The sequence below is a fragment of the Phaseolus vulgaris genome, chromosome 9, assembly GCF_000499845.2.
Source record: "Phaseolus vulgaris cultivar G19833 chromosome 9, P. vulgaris v2.0, whole genome shotgun sequence".
NCBI lineage: Eukaryota > Viridiplantae > Streptophyta > Magnoliopsida > Fabales > Fabaceae > Phaseolus > Phaseolus vulgaris.
Window position 1 is genome coordinate 11,488,671 of NC_023751.2, and position 24,915 is coordinate 11,513,585.

The 24,915-nt window shown below is 31.8% G+C and overlaps 4 protein-coding genes across 9 annotated transcripts; 2 read left to right on the top strand and 2 right to left on the bottom strand.

Moving 5' to 3' along the window:
* Positions 1 to 1,458: 1,458 nt before the first annotated feature.
* Positions 1,459 to 4,589, bottom strand: LOC137822815 (pentatricopeptide repeat-containing protein At2g04860). The gene has a single exon (XM_068627817.1). The coding sequence runs from the start codon at positions 4,472 to 4,474 to the stop codon at positions 2,384 to 2,386; it is 2,091 nt and encodes a 696-aa protein (XP_068483918.1). The 5' UTR covers positions 4,475 to 4,589; the 3' UTR covers positions 1,459 to 2,383.
* Positions 4,590 to 5,791: 1,202 nt separating this feature from the next.
* Positions 5,792 to 8,617, top strand: LOC137820035 (thioredoxin-like 4, chloroplastic). Of its 6 annotated transcripts, none has more exons than XM_068623810.1 (4): positions 5,792 to 5,930; positions 6,267 to 7,173; positions 7,867 to 7,920; positions 8,232 to 8,617. In XM_068623810.1, exons 2-4 carry the CDS (start codon positions 6,718 to 6,720, stop codon positions 8,358 to 8,360), a joined length of 639 nt encoding a protein of 212 aa, XP_068479911.1. In that variant the 5' UTR covers positions 5,792 to 5,930; positions 6,267 to 6,717; the 3' UTR covers positions 8,361 to 8,617. The 6 variants fall into 6 exon arrangements, with proteins under 6 accessions (XP_068479911.1, XP_068479912.1, XP_068479915.1 ...); XM_068623811.1 differs by having other exon boundaries at positions 5,834 to 5,930; positions 6,264 to 7,173; XM_068623814.1 differs by having other exon boundaries at positions 5,860 to 5,930; positions 6,264 to 7,173; positions 8,215 to 8,617.
* A 563-nt stretch (positions 8,618 to 9,180) lies between these two features.
* On the bottom strand, positions 9,181 to 13,880 carry LOC137821870 (uncharacterized). The gene is made up of 4 exons (XM_068626661.1): positions 13,010 to 13,880; positions 12,232 to 12,427; positions 9,823 to 9,954; positions 9,181 to 9,496 (listed from the first exon to the last, which is right to left on the bottom strand). The coding sequence occupies exons 1-4, from the start codon at positions 13,294 to 13,296 to the stop codon at positions 9,386 to 9,388; spliced, it is 726 nt and encodes a 241-aa protein (XP_068482762.1). The 5' UTR covers positions 13,297 to 13,880; the 3' UTR covers positions 9,181 to 9,385.
* Positions 13,881 to 17,280: 3,400 nt separating this feature from the next.
* LOC137820037 (protein DCL, chloroplastic) lies at positions 17,281 to 21,649 on the top strand. Its single transcript, XM_068623815.1, has 4 exons — positions 17,281 to 17,801; positions 19,361 to 19,475; positions 21,206 to 21,403; positions 21,492 to 21,649. The coding sequence occupies exons 1-3, from the start codon at positions 17,440 to 17,442 to the stop codon at positions 21,380 to 21,382; spliced, it is 654 nt and encodes a 217-aa protein (XP_068479916.1). The 5' UTR covers positions 17,281 to 17,439; the 3' UTR covers positions 21,383 to 21,403; positions 21,492 to 21,649.
* Positions 21,650 to 24,915: the final 3,266 nt, after the last annotated feature.

Here is a 24,915-nt window from a genome sequence, read left to right on the forward strand (position 1 = left end):
TTTTTTTCACTCTTCACAAAATGAAGAGATTTGTGAGAATTATGTAGAATTATTGTATTTTACCTAAATATTTTTGTGTAAGCATTTTATTACAATATACAAAATTAAATATTACATAAATTTATTTACTATTTATAATTTTAAAAATATTTAATTATACTATTAATAACAACATGTAATTATAAATAATGAAAATAATAAAATAAAAAATAAAATTATAATATCAACTATATATATATATATAGTTATATAAAGTAACAAATGAATATAATAATAAATATTGTATAAATTTTAATGTATTTAATAAATTTATTTGAGTTTAACACAAAAATATTTTATATTATATTTTTTATTTTTCCTTAAAAAATATAAATAATTATGGATATTATATATCCAAAAAAAATTTAATTAATTCAAACCTACAAAAAAATCATAATTCATTATTCAAATATTTTTTAATAACAAAGATAAATTTGTAAACTTACAATAAATCATCCTCACAAATTCACTCTATCATCTCTCAATCCAAACAACCTAAGTTTGAGGGGATTAGTTAGAAAAAGTAAAATCTTATAAAAATTTACAATCAATTCATTCAATTTTTCCCTTTTCAAAGATAAATTAAATATTTAAATTATAAATTAGATATATGAATACCTTATTCTATCTATCTAGAAATCTTGGTTCAAATCTTTGATGGTTTAAATCTATCTTTTTCTACTTAACAAATCCTCTCACTTACATTTTAAAACTTTTTTGCCTTTTTTAGCGAATTTTTTCTATAAAAAAATAAAACATCTTGTAAAAATATATACAAAGAATTGTTCATATACTTATTTTTCTTTAAGCATACTTTCATCCATTATGTCAGGTATCAAGAATTTTAAAGAATACTCCTCTTTTGATAAATAAATGAAAATACTATTTTTTATATTTATAACAATGTTATTTTTATATTTGAATTGGACGAGAAACAATCTATATAAATAATTTATCTCACTATTCATTTCACTTTTTAAGCTATCTTTTAAGTATTCTACAAAATTTTTGAGTAGTAGGAAGTGAAATGTCGCAAAAGTTCATTTCTAATCAAAATTGTTATAAAAAAAATTGATACAATAATTCCCATTATTCCTCTAATATTGGCTAAAACAAAATTTGAAGAACAAATATCTTTATTTGAAGTTTTCTTAATTTTCATTGTATTTTTTATTTGAATTAAATGTTATCTTTGTGAATGTAATGCCTCTAACTAGGTTATGATGACTGATACTGAATTGTGAAGAATAATTTGTGAGATTTTAGATTAATTTTTTATTTAATATGGAGATGTTGGTTGAGTTTTAGATTAATGAGTCTCAATGGATTTGATTATTAACCTTTGTTAGTTTTCGAAATTTTACTCAATTTCATAAAATTTAAACACGGTGGCACTTTGTATAAGTTGCAAAGTAATTATAAGAGGAACGGTATTTTATCATCCGTTGATATATTTTTTTTCTCTTTTTTCTTCATGATTACAGTTTTTTTAATGACCATATCATCCTTAAAAATAAGTTATCAAAGTGATTGTTTCATTGTTGTGTGACTGTAGCTTGTCTCATCGAGTGTGGCATCACCTTCGTTTAGATTGTAGCAACAACTTCTACACTGCAGACAACTTATATTGGATGATTGAAAATTCTCAAGGCCATTCTGGCATGTTGTCATTGTGGTCTGTTGGATACTGTGGAATGCAAGAAAGAAAGCCATATTTGAAGATATGGCAAGTAATAAATATGATCCCAATTCTACACTCTGACAATTCAACCTGCTTTAGCTGAACCTCTCAATCACGTCACCACCTTGAACAAGGCTGGGAACCACCCAAGCAAAATATGGTCAAACTCAACTCTGATTCGAGCTCCTTTGGAAGGACTATACGTGACCATTGTGGAAATAGTCTCGCTGCTTTGCTGGAAGTTGCGGGATTACAAGGAGTCTTAGAGCAGAGCTTCTTGCCATATATCATGGTCTCCAACAAGCGCGGAATCATGGGTTTCATTTTGTAATCTATGAAACTGTCTAAAGCTTAGCAGAACTCATCAGCCAATCACATGGAGATTTCCATCCATATTTTCCTTTGGTTTGTCTTATTCAACAGCTTTCTTAGCAGGGATTCAGAGTGTTCCATTCAAGCAAATTCTTAGAGAAGAAAATGCGTGTGATGGTTGGTTAGCTGAATTTGAAGCCACTCATAGGACTCCCTTTTAGTCCGGAATCATTGTCCTGCCCCAGATTGCTCGCTTTTTGCTTGGAGACAAAATGGGAGTCATGTATATTAGGGACAAGGCCTCTTATACTTTTATTTGTTTATAAATTCTGATGCATGAAAAGATAGACCTCACTTATTTTCTCTTTGGGGTGTCACTTCAATAACACTAACACCTGAACATCCATCTCCTCCATTGTCTCTCATCATATTCCTCACCCTTGCTACATCATCCCACCTCCCAACAATAGCATAAAGATTCGACATTAAAACATAAAATCCACCGTTTTTGTAATTCAACAGAAACAATTTTTTTGAAAAGCATTCCCCAAGCTTTACTTCATGTTGAATGCAACAAGCACTTAACAGTGCTCCCCAGACAGCAGAATCAGGCCGAATTTCCATGTTGTTAATAACTTCCATTGCTTCCTTGAACAACCCTGCCCGACCCAGGAGACCAACTATGCATGCGTAATGCTGCAAAGTTGGCCTCAAACCATACTCTTCTGTCATGCTACGGAAGTATTCAATTCCTGCGTAGACAAGTCCGCCATGGGTGCATGCTGCTAAAACTCCCAAGAAGGTGATTTTATCTGGTTCTAGCCCTTGTTCAAGCAGTTTAGAAAAACAATTGAAAGCATTGTGTTCATGTCCATATAAACTATAACCCGATATGATGGAGTTCCATGTTGCTAAACATGGATCATTGATGCTATAAAATACCTTTTCAGCATAATCTAATTTTCCACACTTTGAATACATATCTATAAGAGCAGTTCCTGTAAAATCTTCCACTTTCACATTGTGTCTAAGGATATATCCATGCAGTGTCTCTCCAATCCGCAGGTACCCAAGTTGGCAACATCCTGATAGTAGACTAGCGATAGTAATGGCATCTGGTTTTTGTCCACACATGTTCATTTGGCAGAATAACTCCATAGCATCACTTGACTTTGCAGCCTGAACGCAACCAGATATCACAGAATTCCAAGTGGCCAGTGGTTTTTCACTCCTGTCAAAAAACAAAGATAATGCAGCTTCTATCTCATCAAATCTTGAATACATGCTTATTAGCCCATTTGCAACCAAGCAATCATTAGTCAGCCCATTCTTCAACCCATAACCATGGAAAGCACATCCAGTGGAAAAATGAGAAGGATTAGTAATTCCATGTAGGACAGCAATTAATGCAACTGCATCTGGTCTTATGTCTAGTAGCAGAGTTTGGGTAAAACACTCTACCGCAGACTCTACATCACCTTTTTCCGAATAGCTAGAGATTATCGCAGTTAACGAAATCAGGTCCTTTGTGGGATAACGCTTGTAAAGCAATTTTGCCATATCTGCGAGCCCTTGCTTTGCATATAGACAAACTAGGGAGGTTACAACAGAAGCGTCACTGGTAAAGCCACATTTGACAATATAACAATGGACAGTTTCCGGAACCGCATTAGCTGACGTAAGGTTCATCATGGTCACAGGACTGGGTTCCAAACCTTCCTTCAGCATATCTTTAAAGCACAAAACCGCCTTGTCCGGAAAACCATTTTGGCTGTAGGCACCAATCATGGTATTCCAAGAGACAGCGTTCTTCTCACCCATTTCTACAAACAAGAGTAGGGATGCTTCCAAGTCATCACATTTAGCATACATCGAGGTAAGGGCATTATTCAACTGAGGATCCAAACCAAAGCCAGCTTTGATCCCAAACCCATGAATGGATCCACCTTGAAGAATAAATTCGCGACGACCACATGAGGGCAACAAACTAGCAATTGTTGTTTGGTTAGGCCTAAAACTCTCTCTCAGCATGTGCACAAAGAGTTGAAAAGCATCACGAGGGAGCCCATTTTGTGAATATCCACAAATCAACACGTTCCATGAAACAACATCTTTAAAAGGCATATCTTCGAACAGTTGGCGTGCGTGGGTGGTGAACCCAAGTTTCATGTAAAAGTCAATGAGAGCGGTGTTTACATACAGAAACTGGTAAGTGGCCCGCTTCAACAAGTGGGTTTGAATCTGGTTGGCTTGTAGGGCCGTAGAGGGTGAAGCGCGAGAAAAAGAATGGGAGGAAAGGCACGCTTTGATGAGTAACGAAAAGGTAACATCGTTGGGGGTGGCATTGGCCTGTAACAGTTGTCGGAAGATAAGGATCGGACAACTTGCATCTTGGAAGAGAGAGTGAAAGAGAGAAAGATTGAGTTTAGAAGGCAATTTCATTTCATTATCCTTCTACACTACATCGATCAGTGAAGAGTAATTTAAAAGATAAAGTCTCAAATTTTGTAGAATAGTTTTGCTCCATTCAATTATCAGATTATGATGTTCAAAGTTGTAATTCAGAGATTTGGATCTCCGGAGGCTATTTATTTATTTACAATTGAAAAGGAATAAACTTAGATGCATGGTGTACTGGTGATCAATACTCGGTCTTCCTAATCGGTCCAGTCGATCGACACATATAACTATTAATGTTCAAATCAGGGTCAATGAAATTAAATTACCATTAGCTAATGTAACCTTATGTAGCACAGACACTGACACAAATACTGATAGAGACATAGAAATACGTATAATCTCTAAAATGTAAGACACGATCTATATATTGTATAATTATGAATTATATAAATTGACAACAAAGATTTATGTGCACAAGTATGTTTCAGATTTTTTTTTGAGCAAAATGATTTATGACTGGTTCAAAATGATTTGTTTCTTATTTTTATAATCATAATAAAAATTCATACAATAAGTTTGAGTTTTAGAAAATTAATGTATTTTTCTTTTTTAAAATTGTGTTATAATTGTCAAAAATTCAACAAATATTTTTTGAATTGGACATTTCATGGATACGTGTCCTACGAGAGTGTCGGTGTCCGATACGTGTATCCGACACCGACACGTCATTTAAGAGAAGTGTCTGAGCTTCATAAATGTAACCATAAGTGTGATTCATTCCATTAATCATGTCCGATAAAGTAAGTCCATTAAAATAATATAAATAACACACATTCTAAGAAATAAGGTACATCATTATTACTGTACACATACCGAGTGTCGAACACCCTCTTTACTTGCTTGAGCGTCGGAGTGTCTTCTACCTGTACCTCCCCATTTGGCATTCACCCGAAACTGAGAGCTGAATGAGTAGCATGACGACACGAAGGATCACAGTAGAGTCCTATCAACCTGCTCAAAAGAAGGAGAAAGATGAAACTTTCAATAGTTCTCTAGGTCCTAACTTCTTATCACGAAGACATGGATTATGGATTATTGAAGTGAAATTAAAGAAGGGGATATTTGGTGTATTGACATATTGAGTAATAAAATATATTTCCTTCTCTTTAAAAGTACTATTTTAATCTTATTGAATTATGTGGGGGTAATTATTTTTTTTAATTTAGTATGATGCGGTTGTGGTAATTATTTTTTTTATGATGATAAAAAAATTTATAAACAAAGATGTAAGCGTTTTTACTAATAATTAATAATAAATTTTGAGACAATAAGTCCTACTTAATTATAACTAAAATAAATATTTTTAAAAAAATCAGAAACCACAGTGAGTGGATATGGGGAGTGCGTGTCTTCTCCTCATTCGAGGTTTGATTTGCAGAGAGAGATATGGCAAAAGCGCGCTTTTGGTTTGGACAGTTCCTCTGTGTCTCTCTTTTTGGTAATTCACTCTTTCTCCTTCCTTCATCTCTTCTCTTATCCACTGATCAAAATCAAATCTTATCCCTTCCTCTCTCATTTTCCTATAATTTTTCTTTCTGATTCATTTCCAGTGCTTCATACCATTTATTTCTTTCCTTTGCCTCAAATTTTGCTTCATTGATTTCGTTTATTTATAATTCAGCTTCAAAATTAGAATTATAATGAATACTTAGTTAAAAAAAATGCTTGAATTGCACTCAATGGTAGGTGTTATTATTATTTACAATATATTTATATAACATGTTGTTGTTCTTACTTTGGAATGGAATGATCTTCCTTTTGCTGTCAAAAGCAGGGCTGAGTGGATGTGCAATGTCATAGGGATTTCATTTCTGATATCTGCTCCTTCAGGACTCTCTCTGGCTTCCTGTTTGAAATCCTTACACTATCATGGCTATGTCTAATCTTTGTGTTTTTATGTAAACATCTGTGTCCATTGTATCACAACCATTTATAATCATTTTTTCCACTTCCCAAATTGTCCACATTTTAGAGATTTTTTTCTGTAACCTCTATACCTTGGGAAAGTCACTTTCGTTATCGATTATTTTATCCTTTCACTTTATGATGCTTGTGTACAGTATTGATACCTTATCCCTTATCTCATACAAGTACCTGGGAAGTGCATGAATCAATTGAAACTCAGCATCCTTTTGTATGAGGCAGCATTGCTTACCAGCTAACTTGTCAAAAAATTCTATTCCAAACTCTTGGTTACGAGCATTGTAAGATTTTGCATACGAAAGATGCCGCAGGTTGTCATTTCCGGGCAGATTAGCAAGTCCTTTGCCAGTGTTAGACTAGAGATACAGAAATCAGTTAAGTGTAGAATTTCCAATGTTGTTTTCAGCTTATTTGCTAGGGACAGTCATAGCAAACTATGTCCTGGTCAGACAAAAGTTGAACCTCTAGTGAAAATCAGGCACACATTCTGGTCTAGTAGGATAAGAGTTGCTGAAGAATATCAAGAAGGGTTGTCTGATGAAGACGAAGATCTCTGTCCCGTTGAATGTGTAAGAGAATTCACCAGTGATGAAGAGTTCAGCAAAATTTTGGAGAAGGCTAAAGAAAGGGGATCTTTGGTAGTGGTAGATTTCTTCCGCACTTCTTGTGGAAGCTGCAAGTATATAGAGCAGGGTTTTGCAAAGTTGTGCAAGAAATCTGGCAATCATGAAGCTCCCGTAATCTTTCTAAAGCATAATGTAAGTATCTGTTTTCTCTTAGTTACAGACAAATATTTATGTTCCTATCTCCTGTACAATAGTTTTTTTAGATTAATTCCCACATATATGGCAAAGATTTTTAGATTATTAATTAATCAAAAGTTGTTAATGTTTGATTTTTAATGTAATTATTATAAAAAGACAAGTTTATACACCCGGTTGTACGTAATTGGAGGTCAGTGTCATTAACCTTTACACTATGAATGTATTTTTTTTGTTTCAGGTCCTTTTCAGATTTTATTTTTGAGTAAACAATGTATGTGACCATTTGAATGATCTCTATATTGTCGCCCAATCAGAAACGGTTATGAAATTTTTACTTAGTTTATAGCGTTATGGAAAATTCTGTACAGCAAAAAGTGCATAAAATTTACAAACTTCCCTACGGTTTCTGGAAAAGAAATTCAGAAAAACTAATATTTACTTTTAAACAGTCTCCACACAAAAATTCATCATCATTTTAGGATAAAAAACTAAATAAAATATATCAATGTTATCCTATATAATCTATTTATAGATTTTCTAAAATTTAATTTATAATTTATACATAAACTAATTCTAATTTACAAAGAAATTGATTTTTTTTCTTTACAGAGGTTTTATTTGATTTATAATTAGATTAAACATGTCAAAGGTTCATGCATAAAGACTCTTATACGCTATTGCTTGCAGGTAATGGATGAGTATGATGAGCAATCCGAGGTTGCTGATCGACTTAGAATCAGGGTATTTCTCTTTTATTGATTACTGATTATCAAATGGAACTTAATCTTTATAAACTGAGACAGCTAAGCATCAACCATGGGTTTAATCTAAACGTTTGTTGTCCAACTTCTCTTCAATGTTTTGTGGTTAGTCTCCATTTGCATGATTTCTCTAGTTTACTCTATTTAGCTGGTGCACCATGTCATTTTCGTTTTGGTCTTGTCTTTCTTCACCACTTTTATGGTTAATTCAATCTTCTTCCAATCGGCAATAGATATGTTGTGCATCATTTGTGCTACTGATGAATTTGAAAAGGAAACAAACTGATGCAGGCCGTGCCTCTTTTCCACTTCTACAAAGATGGGGTGCTGTTGGAAGCATTCCCAACCAGGGACAAAGAAAGGATTATTGCAGCCATTCTCAAGTACTCAACTCTTGAAGCTGAAGATATCTTAGCTTAACTTGGAAAGGGATGGGATCATTGTACCCTCTGGGATGGTTGTGCACTGCAGGGAAATTAGTCAATTTTGTGTACGAGACAAAGTTCATTAAACAGCATGCTGTATACTCAACAAAACACCTCAGTCCTATCATATCTGCCCTAATTCACTTTGTTGGGATGATATTGCTTGCAAAGTATCTACTCAAGAGTTTATTGTCCACTATGATACACCCTTTACTTTCCGTAGAGGTTATAAATAAAAAATTTACTTATCTAGCTTTCGTTATAATAATTAAATCTTAAAACTGCATTACAATGTTGAAATACAGTATTAGTTTTATGAATTACTAATATACATTAGTTCTAAATTCTAACTATTCTAAACTTAAAATGATTTATACTCATTTACCATAATTGATAATTTAGTGGGGGGAAATTACGTTGTTACGTCTTTCAAGATAAAAAAAATGTAACTAAATCTTTTATTAGTATGAAAATAGAATAAATAATAGAAAAAAAAGCAATTAAGACATATTCTTATGCAAACCTATTAGTGTAGCAGCGATTCACGTGACAGTTTTTATACAAGAATTAAGAGATCATTCTTACATGGATAAAAAAATAGGAGCTATGAGAAAATTGAAGATTTTTTTAAATTATTAGAGATTTTTCATTAGAGAGAAAAATTTGATTAAGTTATTAAGGCAGCATTATAGAATTTATTATGTTCTAGAATGTTATCCGTTATTTACAAGTTAATTGAAAATAAGTTGTTAATGGACAAAAATAGTTGGGGGGGGGGGGGGGGGGGGGGTAGCTGTTTGTAACAGCAGAAGACATTTTTAAAGAAATCATTCATGTCAATTTGGAGATTGTCCGCAGACTATTGCATAATTCATCTATCATAAATTACAAAAAGAGAAATGATCAACCATTTGGCATTGAGCGGCCAATAATAAAAAGACGCCCAATTCTGTAGAAACTGTTAATTGACCTCAACTATGTTCAAGACAAGAACTGGTGAGAACAACTTTATGCCCTTTTTCAATACGAGTTTTCGTGAACCTGCACTTCCGGTCCATATATCAAACGGCAACGATCAGTAAATGAACCAACCATCTTAGAGGCTACCTCGTTAAAGAACATAGAAGCAATCTGATCACCCATAAAAGAACATTTGATTAGCCATAAACAAAATAAAAGTTCAAAATATAAGTTATATAACTAAAACCTCTGTAATCTTAGCAGTGTTTTGATGCATTGAATTTTGTGTAGGTAATTGTACGAATAGAAATGCAGATGCATGAGCATAGGAGGGAAAGCTATGCCAAAATACTAGTAATGCTACTGAGAAGTATTACTAATAAAGCCTTATCCACTAACGAAGTACACGGTTCAGTGCTAGAAAAGGAAAAGTGAGGACAACTTTAAAGACACAAAAGAAAGTTGTGGAGAGCATATATATTATAACACAGTTATACCTGTCTGTAAAGTGGAGAGTGAAACTTAAAATCCACCAAGAAATAAAGATTGCAACTTCCAGGAACAGGGCCAGGGTTAAATTCCCATATGTTTATCAAATGGTCAAACAAGGCACTTTCTGACACGGTTGTCTGAAAACAAAATAAAAATAGAGTATAAGTACAACAAAGTATTAATGAGCAGAACTCTGCTACAAAAACTTAAAAAGAGATTAAGAAATGAAGAGAAACGCAAAGATCTAGGTTCATGATCAAAACATATTTAACTGATCTAACTGGTTTGTGCGTAAAGAATCTAAAACCCAATCATTCAATCTTCTACTAAAAATGATCAGAACCAATCACTCAAGTAATTATAAAGATTTATTTGATATGAGAACGATCAAAGTATTTAGCAACGTTAAACTCAGCTGTCCAAAATCTGAATTTCATATGCCAATGCTCATTTCAGCACATACATCATGGTAGCTAGGTTGAAGTTTTCTCCGAAGGATTTACTACTCCAGAAGTATCATACCACTGATCGAATGTATTATGCTCAAGCATCACAATCGCATAATGATATTACAAAAATATACTCTAAACCTAGCCAAAGTTGCAGAGAAAAGATACTATCAGAAACTACCAAGGAAAAAATGTCCAGGCTTGGCTTGTCTCGTCTCCGAACAAACAGAGACTGAGACATGTGAGAAATTCATTTAATGAACAAGTCAAGCTTGAGAATTTACACTTTTACTACCAGGCTCATAGCTTTATCATGCTAAAATAAACGAGGCCAGAACAATATATAAGTTACATGTAAAAACCAGAGAAAAAGTCTTTGTTCAGTGATATATCTAATTTTGTTACTGGGTATTCAATATATAAACAATGTATTTCCTCAAATATCTCCCTTAAACTAAGGGCCTAATAATCAAATAAATTACCACACACTTAAAGCTAATAATCAGGAAAACAGGAAACAAAATAGAGCAAAATTGGAAACAGATACTTTAACTATATAGCCTATTAATTATGAAATAAATCTGTCAATGAGGCATCAATAGCTCTGACATAGATGTCAAAAACATTTTACGACGTTAGAATACTAAATATTATAATTGATCTTAGAATATATAATAACCTTAATTGTGTTGATACGCGTCCGCTACTGGTTAGGGTACTAGTTAACTATCGATTACTCAAATGCAGTTATATTTGATTAACTCTTAACTGCCCCCTGACAACTTGATTGCAATCAGGCTACAGACAGGATCAAACATGCAGCACATACAGAATTCGTCTGAATAATTTATTTTTTCAACATATTATTCTACATATAAGAGTTTGCATGGACACTCGGATGGAACTCAAAATCATAGACCTTCAATTAAAGTATACTGTACAAGGGAAAGGAGGAATAAAGGCAGTTTGGGAGATTGAGTGAGGAATATGTTGTGCATTACATAGCAGAAGGGACACACGCCAGCAGGAAATTAAGCAGCAATCATGAAAGGGGACATGAATATGAAGGGAATGGAGGGATGTGTGAAGGGTAGTGTCATCTTTCAGTATGTTTTGGTGTGGATGATGGCACAGGGAAGAGAAGGAATGGCGTAGGTAATTTACCTCTGTATTTAAGTTTTCTACTATTTCCATTCTAATCTGAACTTGGCTCTCTTAATTTTTCCTACCATGTCTACAGTAAATCAGTATCTATTACACTCCTTTGAGATTAAGCTCAAAATTTCACTCATTAAGACATGAGTTGAACCTCAGCAACATCTTTTTCAAAATGAGCATGACCCTACTTGACAGCTTGACCAACCACAGAAAATGTAAGTTTCTAATTCATAGACATAGTTAAAGTTTTACTTTATTTAGTTTAAAAATGTTTCATTTTCCCCTCCAAATTTCAAATTGATGCTAATAAGTCCGTCCCTCAGAGTGATGGTCACAGGGAAATTGTATTGTTTATGAGGAACTGTGTAACGTCTCCATGGCAATGACATTGGTGAATGGACTCAATTACATCAGTTTGAATGATAACAAGCAACATTGGTCAGATTGAACTAGAAGGATGCAACTTTTTTTACACTAGAGTTGTTCTGCATGCGCAATTAAGTCCAAGTTAAGAAAAGGAAATTAAAAATACACATGTGGAGTTGGAACCCATTGCCAGTAAAAGCCATCATAATTTCCAATTTACCATCAGCACTAAAATGCTTTTACCACCAAGCTGCAAAATTTTCCAGATAAAAATAATGCCAACTCATTACCAAACATTGGCTTGGATATACCTTGTTACCTACGGAATTTTAAGCAATGCACTAACAGCTAACAACAACCAACCAAAAAATATCACAACATGATACTCCAGAATGCAAGCAAAAGATAACTAGCATACATACACTACAGGAGATTGAATACCTTTATTCGCTTTGGTCTGTCCACTTGCACATGAGAAATATAACTTTCAGAGAGGAGTTTAAATCCAATTTCCAACTTGGCATCAAATGATCCATCTGGATGGTGTCTAACTATGTCCGACCTTTCACACCACGGAACAAAACCATGATAGAACTCAACAGCTGCGACAACATCAAATAATTGCTCCGGAGAGTACCTAATAATAAATAAATATACCAGTTAACACACAAAGAATGACAGTGACAGACAAGTATAAATGTTCCGAATTCAGCAATAATTACATGCAAGGCCAAGATAATGACAGATTATTAGGTTATTCCAAATCACCAGTGGTCCCGAACAATCTCTCATTAACATGTATTCAAGTTTTTCCATTTACACAACGAAATTAACAACACTTGATTGCATGTAACGGGGATAATAGTTTATCTAGAATAAGATTTGACAAACTCAAGTTTATAAAGCTTCTTTTAGAATCCAAACACATAATATTTATCATATAATTTCCGTACAGAAAGAAAAAATTTAAAGCAAGCTTTCAGTCACTATTAGAATGTATTCTAACAAAACGAAACTAGTCTGACATAAAAGAAAATAAGAAAAAGAAGAGGCTAACTTTCTTTTAAGAATTTAAATGAATCCTACAAGAAGAAACCACTTGAGCTAACTTGAAAATATTTACAAAATGTAACATATTCTAAATCATTGACTGTGTAGAAAAGTAACGTTGGAAAAATCTACAACCAAAAACAACACAACCATAAACATGCTCCATTACCCCAAAACGCGTCGCTCCTCGTAAGTTTTGGATAGAATGCCTTCTTCACCATCTCCACATCCAAGAAACTGTCTACTGTGAACAGCATTATAATTGTTATTATTGTTATTGTTACTAGATCCTCCTGTGACGGAGGAAAAGCCGATGCGAGAGACAGAAGGCTGAATGTGATGGCCGATAATGGCAGTGATTGATCTGCTCTTGCTCGACCTGATCAATTGACTCGCACCGCTTTTTCGTGATGCTAAGGAGCAAAGGGCCTTCGAGGTCGACAAAAACGGCGGCATAGTAACTCCGAAAAAAATTGGGATACCTAACTAATTAAACTCGGAATTATGAGAAAAATCAGAAGTATGCACCTTCCACGATTGCAATAAGGATGCAGCTAGAACCACGGCTTATCTGGAAAAGCAATGGAATGAGAACCGCGGATCCAGAATGCGAAACCCTAGGATACCATAAACCGTAGAACAGCAGAATATTCCAATGGAAGGATACGCGATATCCTGAGAAGAAATTCAAACGGAAATAGAGAATGGGATGTGTTTGCGAATTTATTGTATAGAACAACAACAAATTTGAGGGGAAATTTGATGATTGTTGTTCCTGCAAGAAAATATTCAAACATGAAACCGCGCCACGTGGTTGATTTTTTCATATATTCTGTGAACCGCCACGCGACGTCGTTTATAGATACGGCAGCGTCACTGAAAATAGGGAAACCCGTCGTCCACGCCTCAAATTCGCCCTCTCTCTTTTTTGTTAGTCCAATGTTGGATATCGAAAGTTTGAAAAATTTTCCTATTTTCGTCTGAAATCAGAATACCAATTCGAGAGTGTTTCCGATTCGGTTAGATAGAATTTGCACACTAATATACTGTTTAATCCACTAAAAGCATATAAGATCGGATTTTTACAATTTTTGTTTATGTTAATCAGAATCTAATCTAACTCACTCTTCAACTTACTATTAATTAAACAATTGTAATTGAGTTTGTTTAATCCACTTTAAAAAAATATTAATAGTTGTAATTTTTAAATATTAATTTAATAAAAGAAATAATACAATTTTAAAAATTATTTTAAGACTTTAAATAACTAATCTACCATTGATAAATTATAACCATAGAATCAACATCAATATAAAATAAATATAATCTAAAGTTAAGTTATTAGTAAGATCAAGTTTATTATTCAAATGTGTAAAATTTAAAGATAAGATAAGTTTCAATGTATTGAGTAAACTAATAAATAAAGTCATAATAAATTTGTTCAAACTAAATTAAAACATAAAAACAAAAATATATCACAATTTATTTATAATATAATTTTTTCAAATTAATAAGTTATAATCACAAAATTATCATAATATAAAGTAAATACAATTTAAAATTTAAATAAAAAGTCACAATACCATGATAATAAAATCTTCTCAAAATATCAAATACTAAAAAAGAAAGAAAAAAAAAATATAATCAAGATCAAGTTTATAAATAATGAAATGTGCAAAATTTATAATCAAAATAAATTTTAAGGATTTAAATAAACTAATGAATCAATTTATAATAAGTTTATTCAAACTAATTCAAAACATGAAATGAAACGTGTAAATTTAAAAAATAAAATAAGTTTTAAGGCTTTAAGTAAGTCCATAAATCAAGTTATATTAAGTTCGTTCAAATTAGTTCAAAACATGAAAAAAAAAAACATAATATAATTTGTCTAAAATAATAAATTATAATCCCAAAATGAACATTAACATAAATTAAATATAATCTAAAGTTTAAATAAAAGTCACAATATTTAAATACATAAAGTCTTAAAAAATGTTAAACATTACCAAACAAAACAAACATATCATCAATTGTTAATAAGATAAACTTATGAATGGAATGTGGAAAATTTAGAAACAAAATAAATTGTCCTTGTAGAAAGAGTTGACATACATTTTAATATTTGTAGTCTCCACAACAAATAATTCCACAAAACAAATAATATAAGTCTATATTTTCATCATTAAATGTAAACATGTAATATTTAGTTATAGTTACGTATGGGAGGGAATTTTTGAAATGGGTTAAACTTTCAATAAATATAAAAGGAAGTTCATTAATAGTATCATTCTAACAAGTGCAAGAAGAGTTTTTCTTGGTTGAATCAACAAGTTTCAAATTCATGGCATTAGGGTCACTCTCACATCATTTTCCAATTCCTAGTTACTACTAGCTTATATGCCCTATCATATTTTACAAATTGTGTTATCATCTATCCTATTATAATGAATTCAAATATTTGAAGAAACATTTGTAGGTTTTCTCTTAAATCATTGACATGATTCAGTTGGTTGTAGTTGTGTAGGAACCTCTAGCTTCGATTGTGATTGAACTTCAAATGGTAGAGATTGAGTAGGACCTTAAGAGGATGTTATTGTGGCATAAGTTTGAGGCATTCATACTTCCCTGTGTAAGTGGTAAACCCAATACAACTAATTTTTTTTTCACTTGTTTAGACATTGGAAATATTACAAATTACCAAAATAATTCATTAATGATCAACATTATGTTTCATACACAAATAATTAGTAAAAATCAACATTGTCACCACACACCTACCATGTTTATCCAATGAAGTGTAAAAAATATAGTAGAATCACACAACACACGCTACTAGTGTGCTTTATGTTTATAATGAATAACTTATTTTCCTCCTAATTATAAGCAATGCATGGACAAGGTGATAGTAAGTGACAAAGAGGAAAGATAATATTTTCCTAGAGCAAAATTGCAATAACCCTATGATTTTGACTAAGTGCTTAAACCAACAAAACACAAATCAGTATGTAGTTGTGTTTGACAAATATCATGTAAGTGTAAGTGCTTCATTTGACAAGTGATAAGAGCACTCAACAGACTTTCCACTTCGTTTGATTAGGAGGTGATGATGAACATAAGAGGATAAGTGCAAAAAAATCTTAAAGGTAATATAAACATAAAGTATATTGCCATAGCTTGAATTTGTATTGCGAAGAATGTCTTCATCATTTGTCGTCAATATGATATGCGCTCAAGACAAGTCAGTATCAATGTCTCTCGGAATTCGAGCTAAGGTTGCATTGCTCATCAACTATTTTGACATAAGCGCATTTCAACCTTTGCCTATCTATTTGTTTAGAACGGTGTGCATTTTTACATAGTTTGGTTCTACCTGGAAATATAAGTACTACCAATTATAAAAGATGTTGTCTGAAGATGAGAATAAGGATGACAAAGTAGGTCAAGCCCAGTGGACCACAAGAGGGATGGGGTGGGCTAGCTATAAGTCAGTAAAGTTAGTGATATGTTTACCACTTCATAGATAAAATCCTTGTATTAGCCAAAAGTGACTCTTTGACAAATAATATTTTGTTACTAAGTCACAAGTGACTTGTGAAAATAATACTTGAGTTAAGCCACACATGACTTGTGGAAAGAATACTTAGATTGAGCTAAAAATGACTTGTGGAAATAATACTTGAGTTGAGTCAGGAGTGGCTTGATGAAATAATACTTATTTGTACTTCGCAACGGTAGTGTACTTAATGAAACTTAACTGGTTGGTCAAGAATTATACATAGTTTGTGCTATTAGACAAAATTAGTATAAAAATATTGAGTAATTATTCTTACTTTAATATCTTACTTTATATGTTATTCATGTTAATTAAATAAGACAAAACTTTTCAAATCAAGTTAGTGAAAATTCTTATTTGTTCGTCTGATAAAATACTAAATCTATCTTTTGACTACGAAGTATCAAAGAATATTTGTGAAAATTTACAAAAGTTGTGACGACACAATTCAACACCTTTTATTGTTTTCATGTTTTTCACATGTTTTCATTTTAAAGAAAATTAAAATGCAAAACATTTTACCTAGTTGGAAGAGTATATTACATTGGAGAATAGAATAAAAACCGGTTCCCTTTAGATAATTTTTTGTCCATAATAAAATAATTTATCCAAGTATTAATTGAAAGATACTATGATTAAAAATACTCATTTTAGAAAACAACTAATTAAAATGTATTTAAATTACCTATTTATGTTTGCTAAAATTCAAATATATTTAATAAATATAAAATTAATTGCTTTTTTTTTGTATTCATATATCATTTTAGACTAAATATTTTTGATGTAATTTGCAGTAATTTATTGCATGTAATCCAGAGTTCTTAATTTTGGTTTTAGTATTTGTTGGAAAGATAAAAAAGTATGAAATATTAGATTTAAACGATAAGCGAGATAGTGATAACCCCTTTGAGCGAAGGAAATGGGTAGAGGAGAGACTGCTTCTTTATCCTAAACTTGAGTTCCCCGCAGAGCGAGAGAGAGTGAGTGAGTGATGAATAATAGAATACGATGTTAGTTGGATAGTTGGTTGGGTGAAGTGAGTGATGAATTTGACTTCAACCATGGCTTTGCCTTCTTTACTGCCCAAAACGGCACCGCATCTTCTTTCCCTCACAAACCCCTACTCTTCCTCTTCCTCTTCCTCTCCCTCTCTTCTCATCTTGCCTTTCCGTTTCCACGTCTCTCCTCACCTTCCTCCTCTCTCCCCCCTCAAAGCCGCTTCCTCCGACGGCGATAGTTTGCGCAGCAAGCCCCTCGTGTCTCACAGAAGGGGGATTTTGGAGGAACACGGAAGCCACGCCTCCGAGGAAGACGACGACGACAAATGGATTGACTGGGAGGACCAGATTTTGGAGGATACAGTTCCTCTCGTTGGCTTCGTCAGGATGATTCTTCATTCTGGACAGTATGTTTCTCTCATCTAACCAATTCCCTGCTTTACTTTGCTTTACACCTATATTTACATTGAATTACTCTATTATGCAATTGCAAATGAAACTACCAATATGTAGGTCAGTCTAACTCAAATCCAATGCAGATCATATACTAACAGTCTAACTCTACCATTTGATTGTCTTAACCTCGACTCATCACGATAAACAGTTCAATTACCAGCGAGCACTCTCAAGACCTGCTCTGAAGTTTCATATTGATTCCTGTGATATGAATTCAGAACTATACGTTCAGAAAGAGCTGCAAAAATGCATAAACAAGATATAGGCAGGGTGTTTAAGGAAGTTGGGAGATTCATGTATCATGGGAGTCTTCAATTTCATTCTCCAACTTAATTCCTTGTCACCTCTTGTATTTAAATCTGGGTGTTCAGAGTTCTTAAATAGCTACTATTGTTGTGATATTGCTTTGTGAGTCTCCCTGGATTCGCAATTGTACTCCGTCTGCTACTGTGGCTGCTAGGGTGTCATGGTTGTGGCATGCATCCTGTTGTTATCTCTGGGCTATTGAACTTTTAAGTTAATATTATGCCAATTTTTATTTACGTACATCTTAATTTTTCATACACACACACATATATATTTATATATAGTATATTTAACCTATTATGTGACTTTCACTATTTGCACACAATGGTATCCACCACAGGATATAACAGATTATTGACTTTCCACCATTTTCTGCTATCCACAATTGATGATACTGGGTGTTTGAACTGACGAATCCCATCACTGCATGCATCTAGGGTTCTGTGCATAACAATATAGCTACAAACAAGAAAATCAAGGAGCGGGTACTTTTATATGGGTGCTGGAAATGCCCTCTTTGTTGGTAACTGACGGATATTGTCTTGTGTCTCAGGCCTAAATTTTGAGATTGTTTTTTTAGCGCTCTGCCATTTTCAATATTGTCTGGGTTTCAAACACAGAACCTTGGCTATATGAAAAGTGCCAGGCAAGTGGGAATCTTTTTTACCCAAAGTTCCAAACCACATTTGGCCTTTCAGGGGATTTCAATTTCCAAAACGAAATCTATAGCTGTAATAGCAGTGAAAATGATAAAGAAGAAGACTTGGATATAGAAGATGATGATCAATGAAACTTATCTAGGAAACTTGTATTTGACTTTTGTTGGTAGTTACTTGTATGTTTAGATACATACAACTTTTTATTGTTTTTGTTTTTTTATAAATGCACGAATTTTGAGTAATTTCTATAATTTTTGATAATTTATGTACATAGTTTACATTATATAAACTATACAACAATTTTCAGAGTTGTGGCTATCCCACTATTTGTTATCCCTCCTCTATAGAGTTTTTGAGGCCAGTTGCTATGCGCTGCTATTTGCGATTTAAAACACTGATGGATATGCATACATGCTTTGTTTTCATTTATCTTGGAAATTCTGATGATAGCTTGTTACAAATTCTTGCCTCAGATTTGGACATACATGTCCTGGTTTCATTTCTGTTGGAATTCTGATAATACCTTGTTGCAAATTCTTTCATAGATATGAAAGTGGAGATAGACTAAGTGAAGAGCATGAGAAAACCATTATCGAGAAGCTGCTTCCCTTTCATCCAGAATCTGAGAAAAAGATCGGTTGTGGAGTTGATTATATCACGGTATCTCTCTCACATCCACTCTTCTTCTCTCAACACACAATATTTGCACTATTTTTTGTTGACAAAAGGCCTTCTCAATATTACTTTTCTTTCAGTTGGGTCCAATGGTGATAAATTTTGTATGTTTAGTTTAGCAGTCTCCTAGATTAGATATATGGTCATTACATCATTTGTGACCTACTGCAAATATTTCACCCTTCATCTTCATCCATTAAAATAATTAAAATGGCTCTGGTTTATGGTGGGTGTTGGAAAGCCAGCTTAATTGTGGTTACCCCTAGTCTGCCTTGGTTGATGGGAGAAGGTGGGATGCTTTCATTGCATTTGTAGCGTCCATCACCTTCATTGTGTTGGATGTGAGACGGTGTGTTTAGTCCCATGTCATCTAGTGATGTATCTTAAGTTGTGATTATAAGTTTTGGATAATTTTCAACTGATAAGTTGGATTTGGAATTGAGTTTGGTCCTAAGCTTAAATTCCAAGAGTGGGGCCCCACTAATAGTAGGATCTGTCTCGGATGAAATGCAGAGTGCAATAGTGCAAGTTGATAGTTATTGATGGGGAAACGAAGTAATTTGCTTTTGTTAATTCATGGAGTGCTATCTGATTGATTTTGTTTTATGAAAATTTATGCCACTGATTTGTTCATCGTTGGTGATCCACTCTACATTTCATTTGGCAAAAAAATGATCCCTTGCGATTAGAGGACTTCATCCTTAATATTGGTAATCTATTTTCCTAATTGGATAGTTTTTACACCACCTGATTTGTTAATAACTGAACTTAAGTATCTCTTCTGTCTCTCAGCCTCTGGTACAGATAAGTTCTTTCAGGATTTTCATACTAAAGTTGTATTGATTTCCCCCTTTCCATTAGACCAATAAATTTAGTGCTCCAAATTTGGCTGCTTTGTTCAATCTTTTTCTCATTCCATGGTAGTTATGAATCCACGTAATAAATGCATTTAGAAATTTTTAGCCCTGTAAAGTCTTTTGCTTCTAGCCATCTGAGGCGTGTAAAAAATTAATTCTACCGAAATAAACCTGAATTTAAATCATATTTTAAAAAATTCCAAATATTGTAAATAGGATTTTAAACAAAAAATTTTACTTTTTAGAAAATAATTCAGTTAACTGGTTTTCAAAGTTGATTTTAACTAACAGTTGGCTTTTAAAACTGGTTATGGCTAATATTTTAGCCAAAGCAGATCCTAGACAAATTTTAAAACTACTTTAAAACCAGTTTGAAAACTAATTTTCGTTAAAAACTCAATTGGGATCAAAACCAGTTCAAAATTAGTTTAAAACTGGTTCGACCAAAACCAAACCAGTTTTAAAATCCGATTCATATAATTTGTTGGATTTCAACTGGTTTTACATTATATAAAGCCCTCCCTGGCTAGCCAAAATAGGTCCTATGGCCTTGGTGTTACCATCACGTGTAATAATGTTATTCCTGTCTTAGGTGATGAAAAGCATGTAAAATGAAAGCATTATATTTGTCCCTGTGCATAGTGCTTTGACTGGCCTATGCTCTCTAACTGTCTTCCATCACTTTCCAATATTAGCTTTTGAAAAAACAGTTATAAAAATCAATAAAATATGTATTCATTGCATTCATAGTCTCTCGAATTGAATTACATCCAATCTGTTTTTCTTGGGGTAACTATAACACTTGGTTTGTGATCTTTCATGTTGCTGAAAGTTTATTTTTCTCTTTAAAAATGACAGATTGGATATCATCCTGATTTTGAGCGCTCTAGGTGTTTGTTCATAGTTCGACAAGATGGACAGGTGGTTGATTTTTCATATTGGAAATGTATAAAGGGCTTGATCAGAAAGAACTATCCATTATATGCAGACACTTTCATTCTCAGACATTTCAGGAAGAAGAGTCGTAATTTGTGAAGTTAACACTGTATTCTGCTGGTTGGACCATTTTATATTAGAGTTCGCTTCTTTTTTTTAAATCCTTTTGATTTTTGTGATCTCTTATTGCTGGTATGTTATTTTAAAGGTCTCAGAAAAATGAGTCCAAATATTTTTGGAGATGAGAAGAGTGGTTGGCATTTAGCGACTCAATACAAAAGATTGCCATCAATGAGGGACTTCATTCCTGTTTTATTATTGACAATATTCGTAGTGATATAAAAATATGGGAATGTAGATTATGTATATAGTAGACCTTGATGATAGTATACCTTTCAGCTCAAATATTTTTTCAATTTTGTAGAATTGAAGTTTATTTTATACCGTTTACAACCTGTTTGCTTAGAGGAAAATAAAGAATAAATTCTTAGAGAAAGAGAAAAAAGGTAAAAATAAATCTTCTATTATTTGTTTAGAAGTGAAATTAGGAATGGAATGGGAATTGTAGTTTACTTATTTGGTCCAGTGTTCATTACTTTTCAGCTTACATATATATTTTTGCACTTTTTATTTATTTTGGAATAGAATTTTTGAAATGTAAAAATATATTTTATAATGTTGATTTCAAAATGAATAGAAGGTGTTAGAACAAAGAAATTATGGGATTGGGAAAGTTGGGTCACATTTTTTTTCGTGCGGAAGTGTACCATGACTTGAAGATATGAGTATACTGGACTAATGTCTATGTTTATTGATTAGGTTTATGGACTGACTCAATTAGAGCTCTTGGAGTTCAATTTTACCCCCCATCATTTAAATGCGGGTTTGCATAGATTTTTGCATAGATTTGATTATGAGTTTGTAGATTAACTTGTTTAATTTATTTAATATTTAATTAAATTTTAAATATTTTATAAATTCGATATTTTTAATTGAGATTTTCAGGAAGTTATTTTATTGATGTTTAAAATATTTTTTAGCTGTCTTAGTATTCTGTCATGATTTTTTTATGGGATTATTACTTTTGTCTTTCCTTCTCTAATTCGTCAATTAGATGATTAACTCATCCATTCTTTCCCAATCTTTTTTAACTTTTTCTTAATACTCGATTAACTTATCCATTCTTTTTTAACTTATATAATGATTTGACTGTTTTTTCATGTACCTTCATACTTTATTGTGTCATCTCTATAAGTTTTTTATTCTAAAAATATCATTTTTTAATATTTTGAATTATATAATTTGGAAGTCTTTTGTAATGAGCTTCTAGATTATGTAATTTAGAAACCTTTTGTGATTAGCTTTCAGATTACATAATCTGAAAGTCTTTTCTATACATGAGATTAGCTTCCGAATTATGTAATCTAAAAGCCATTTTTTTAGATGGCAATTAGCTTTCGAATTACATAATCCGAAAGTCTTTTCTAAGTTGATAATGTAGTTTTTTCAAACATGTAATTAGCTTCTGGATTACATAATTCATAGGTTTATCTTAGATTAAAGGATTTTCGGATTTCATAAATGTAAAAAAAACATTTCTGAATTCAAAAACATCTTCCATATTATGTATGGGGTGACACAAAAAGGATAAAAAGTATTTTTACATTTGGTATGGGGTGCCACAAGAATGTAAGGAGGTAGATAAAGAAGCAGTCAATTATCTGAAAATTTTCTTTTAACAAACAAGTTGACTTGCAAGTTGAAAGATTGAGATTGAGAGACAAGGTATGAGTTGATTTATGAGTTTCATATAGATAGATTGAAGTAACAATGATATATTGTTTAGATCGAAGTAACAATCATGATATCTCGTTAATTTAAATGAAAACAATTTTTTTTAAATACTTAATAGAATAAATTTTTAAAAAAATATTTTGAACATAGAATGATTTTTTAGTAAGAACTTAAAGTATACTTAAATTCATAAAGTATTTAAAATATAATTAAGTGTTTATTTAATATCATTTAAAACAAAATATTTGCTTATGTTTCGAGAAAGCATATAGGTTTATTTGATGATATTTATATCACTATTCACATTACACGAACTTATGTGAAAAAATCACTATCAATAATTTCTTCAAAGTATCATTGTAAAAGATGGGATGAGACCACATGTTATTTATATTTTACATAATATTAATATGTCAACCTATTTAACATGAAATCATTTATAGTTTTCTTGTTTATGATTTCAAGTAGTAAATAATTATTAAAAAAATTCAAAATAACAATTTAACTTTTTGTTTTCTTTTCTTACTTGCCAACTCACAAACCACCAATTTTCCTAATCTATTTATTTCACAAGTTCATTCACTTGTTGACTTATAGGAATCACAGTGGTCCACTTACCTAACTTCACTTTCAGTATCCGTGAAGCCTCCACCACCTTATTATCCTCATCAATTTTTCATGATACTTTTACTACAAATTTATAAAATTTATTACCAATTAAAGAACCAATTTTTTTTAATTTTGACTTCAGCTCCACTCCACAATACAATCCCAAAAATTTATCCAACTTATTTTTGTTTCATCCTTTCATCAAACTAAATAACTATGAAGAAAATATTTTCTTCCCTTTTTTCTATTTTTCACAATCCAAACAACAAATATTCTTACTAAACCTCCCTCCTATTTTTATCATTTATATTCCACCTTATATTCAAACAAAACATTACGATAACTACTGTTATCATGTTTTAATTCCAAAACGAATCATAAGTTTCATTGAAGACTTATGGCAACATTTACAAATTGTTTATACAATATATGTTTCTTAAATGAACTGAGTGTCTGGAACCATTAATAGAAAGTACCAACTTTAAAATTTGAACTGAAAGAAAATTTTAAAAAATTGAAATTATTATTTTTTACTTTTATTTGTCACTTTTCTTTTAACTTCAAAATCTTTAGCAAAATGTATATATATTTTTTAAAAATTTGTTGGTATCCACTTTTTTTATTTTTTTTATTCATTCTAAGAATTATCAAATATTAAACGTGGACATATCTACTAATCAAACACAACTGATTAACTTATTTGTGTTTTTTCTTCTCTTAGTCTATATTCAACTTGGTATAACAATGTTGTATAATGATACTTACAAGGACGAATATTGATTAATAATTTTGGGACACTACAAAAATAATATATAACTTAATAGAATTATAACTATAAAAAACACACATATTTAAAAATTATTATTATTATTTTCAATTTTTTAATTTATGAATAATTAATTAAAATTAAATCTTGACGTAATTATAAAAAAAAATGATAAATAACTCATAATTAAAAACTAGTTATAAAAAACATATAACATATGGTTTCCTTTTATATTTCTAAAAATATTCATACAAAAGTATTTTAGTTAGAATTTCATAACTTTAAAAAAATAACTATTCAAATTCATATATTTCAAGCATTTTCATATTTCATATGGAGGAGTTTTATCTACAATTCTTTTCAGATAGTTTATAAATGTTACGTTAGAGTTTATTACAGTATTTAAGAGAGAGTTAATGGTAAAATGTTTACAATGTCTCTTCATATGTTAGGTTTCTATTCA

What these genes read in the sequence shown, in the direction of transcription:
- LOC137820037 (XM_068623815.1), top strand. Translation starts at nt 17,440, where the DNA reads ATGAATTTGACTTCAACCATGGCTTTGCCTTCTTTACTGCCCAAAACG. An exon ending in ATGATTCTTCATTCTGGACA is followed by an intron (nt 17,802 to 19,360) that starts GTATGTTTCTCT and finishes ATTCTTTCATAG; the next exon opens with ATATGAAAGTGGAGATAGAC. An exon ending in GTGGAGTTGATTATATCACG is followed by an intron (nt 19,476 to 21,205) that starts GTATCTCTCTCA and finishes TAAAAATGACAG; the next exon opens with ATTGGATATCATCCTGATTT.
- LOC137820035 (XM_068623810.1), top strand. Translation starts at nt 6,718, where the DNA reads ATGCCGCAGGTTGTCATTTCCGGGCAGATTAGCAAGTCCTTTGCCAGT. An exon ending in TAATCTTTCTAAAGCATAAT is followed by an intron (nt 7,174 to 7,866) that starts GTAAGTATCTGT and finishes TATTGCTTGCAG; the next exon opens with GTAATGGATGAGTATGATGA. An exon ending in CTGATCGACTTAGAATCAGG is followed by an intron (nt 7,921 to 8,231) that starts GTATTTCTCTTT and finishes AAACTGATGCAG; the next exon opens with GCCGTGCCTCTTTTCCACTT.
- LOC137822815 (XM_068627817.1), bottom strand. Translation starts at nt 4,474, where the DNA reads ATGAAATTGCCTTCTAAACTCAATCTTTCTCTCTTTCACTCTCTCTTC.
- LOC137821870 (XM_068626661.1), bottom strand. Translation starts at nt 13,296, where the DNA reads ATGCCGCCGTTTTTGTCGACCTCGAAGGCCCTTTGCTCCTTAGCATCA. An exon ending in ACAGACCAAAGCGAATAAAG is followed by an intron (nt 9,955 to 12,231) that starts GTATTCAATCTC and finishes TTTTGTTTTCAG; the next exon opens with ACAACCGTGTCAGAAAGTGC. An exon ending in ACTCTCCACTTTACAGACAG is followed by an intron (nt 9,497 to 9,822) that starts GTATAACTGTGT and finishes ATGGGTGATCAG; the next exon opens with ATTGCTTCTATGTTCTTTAA.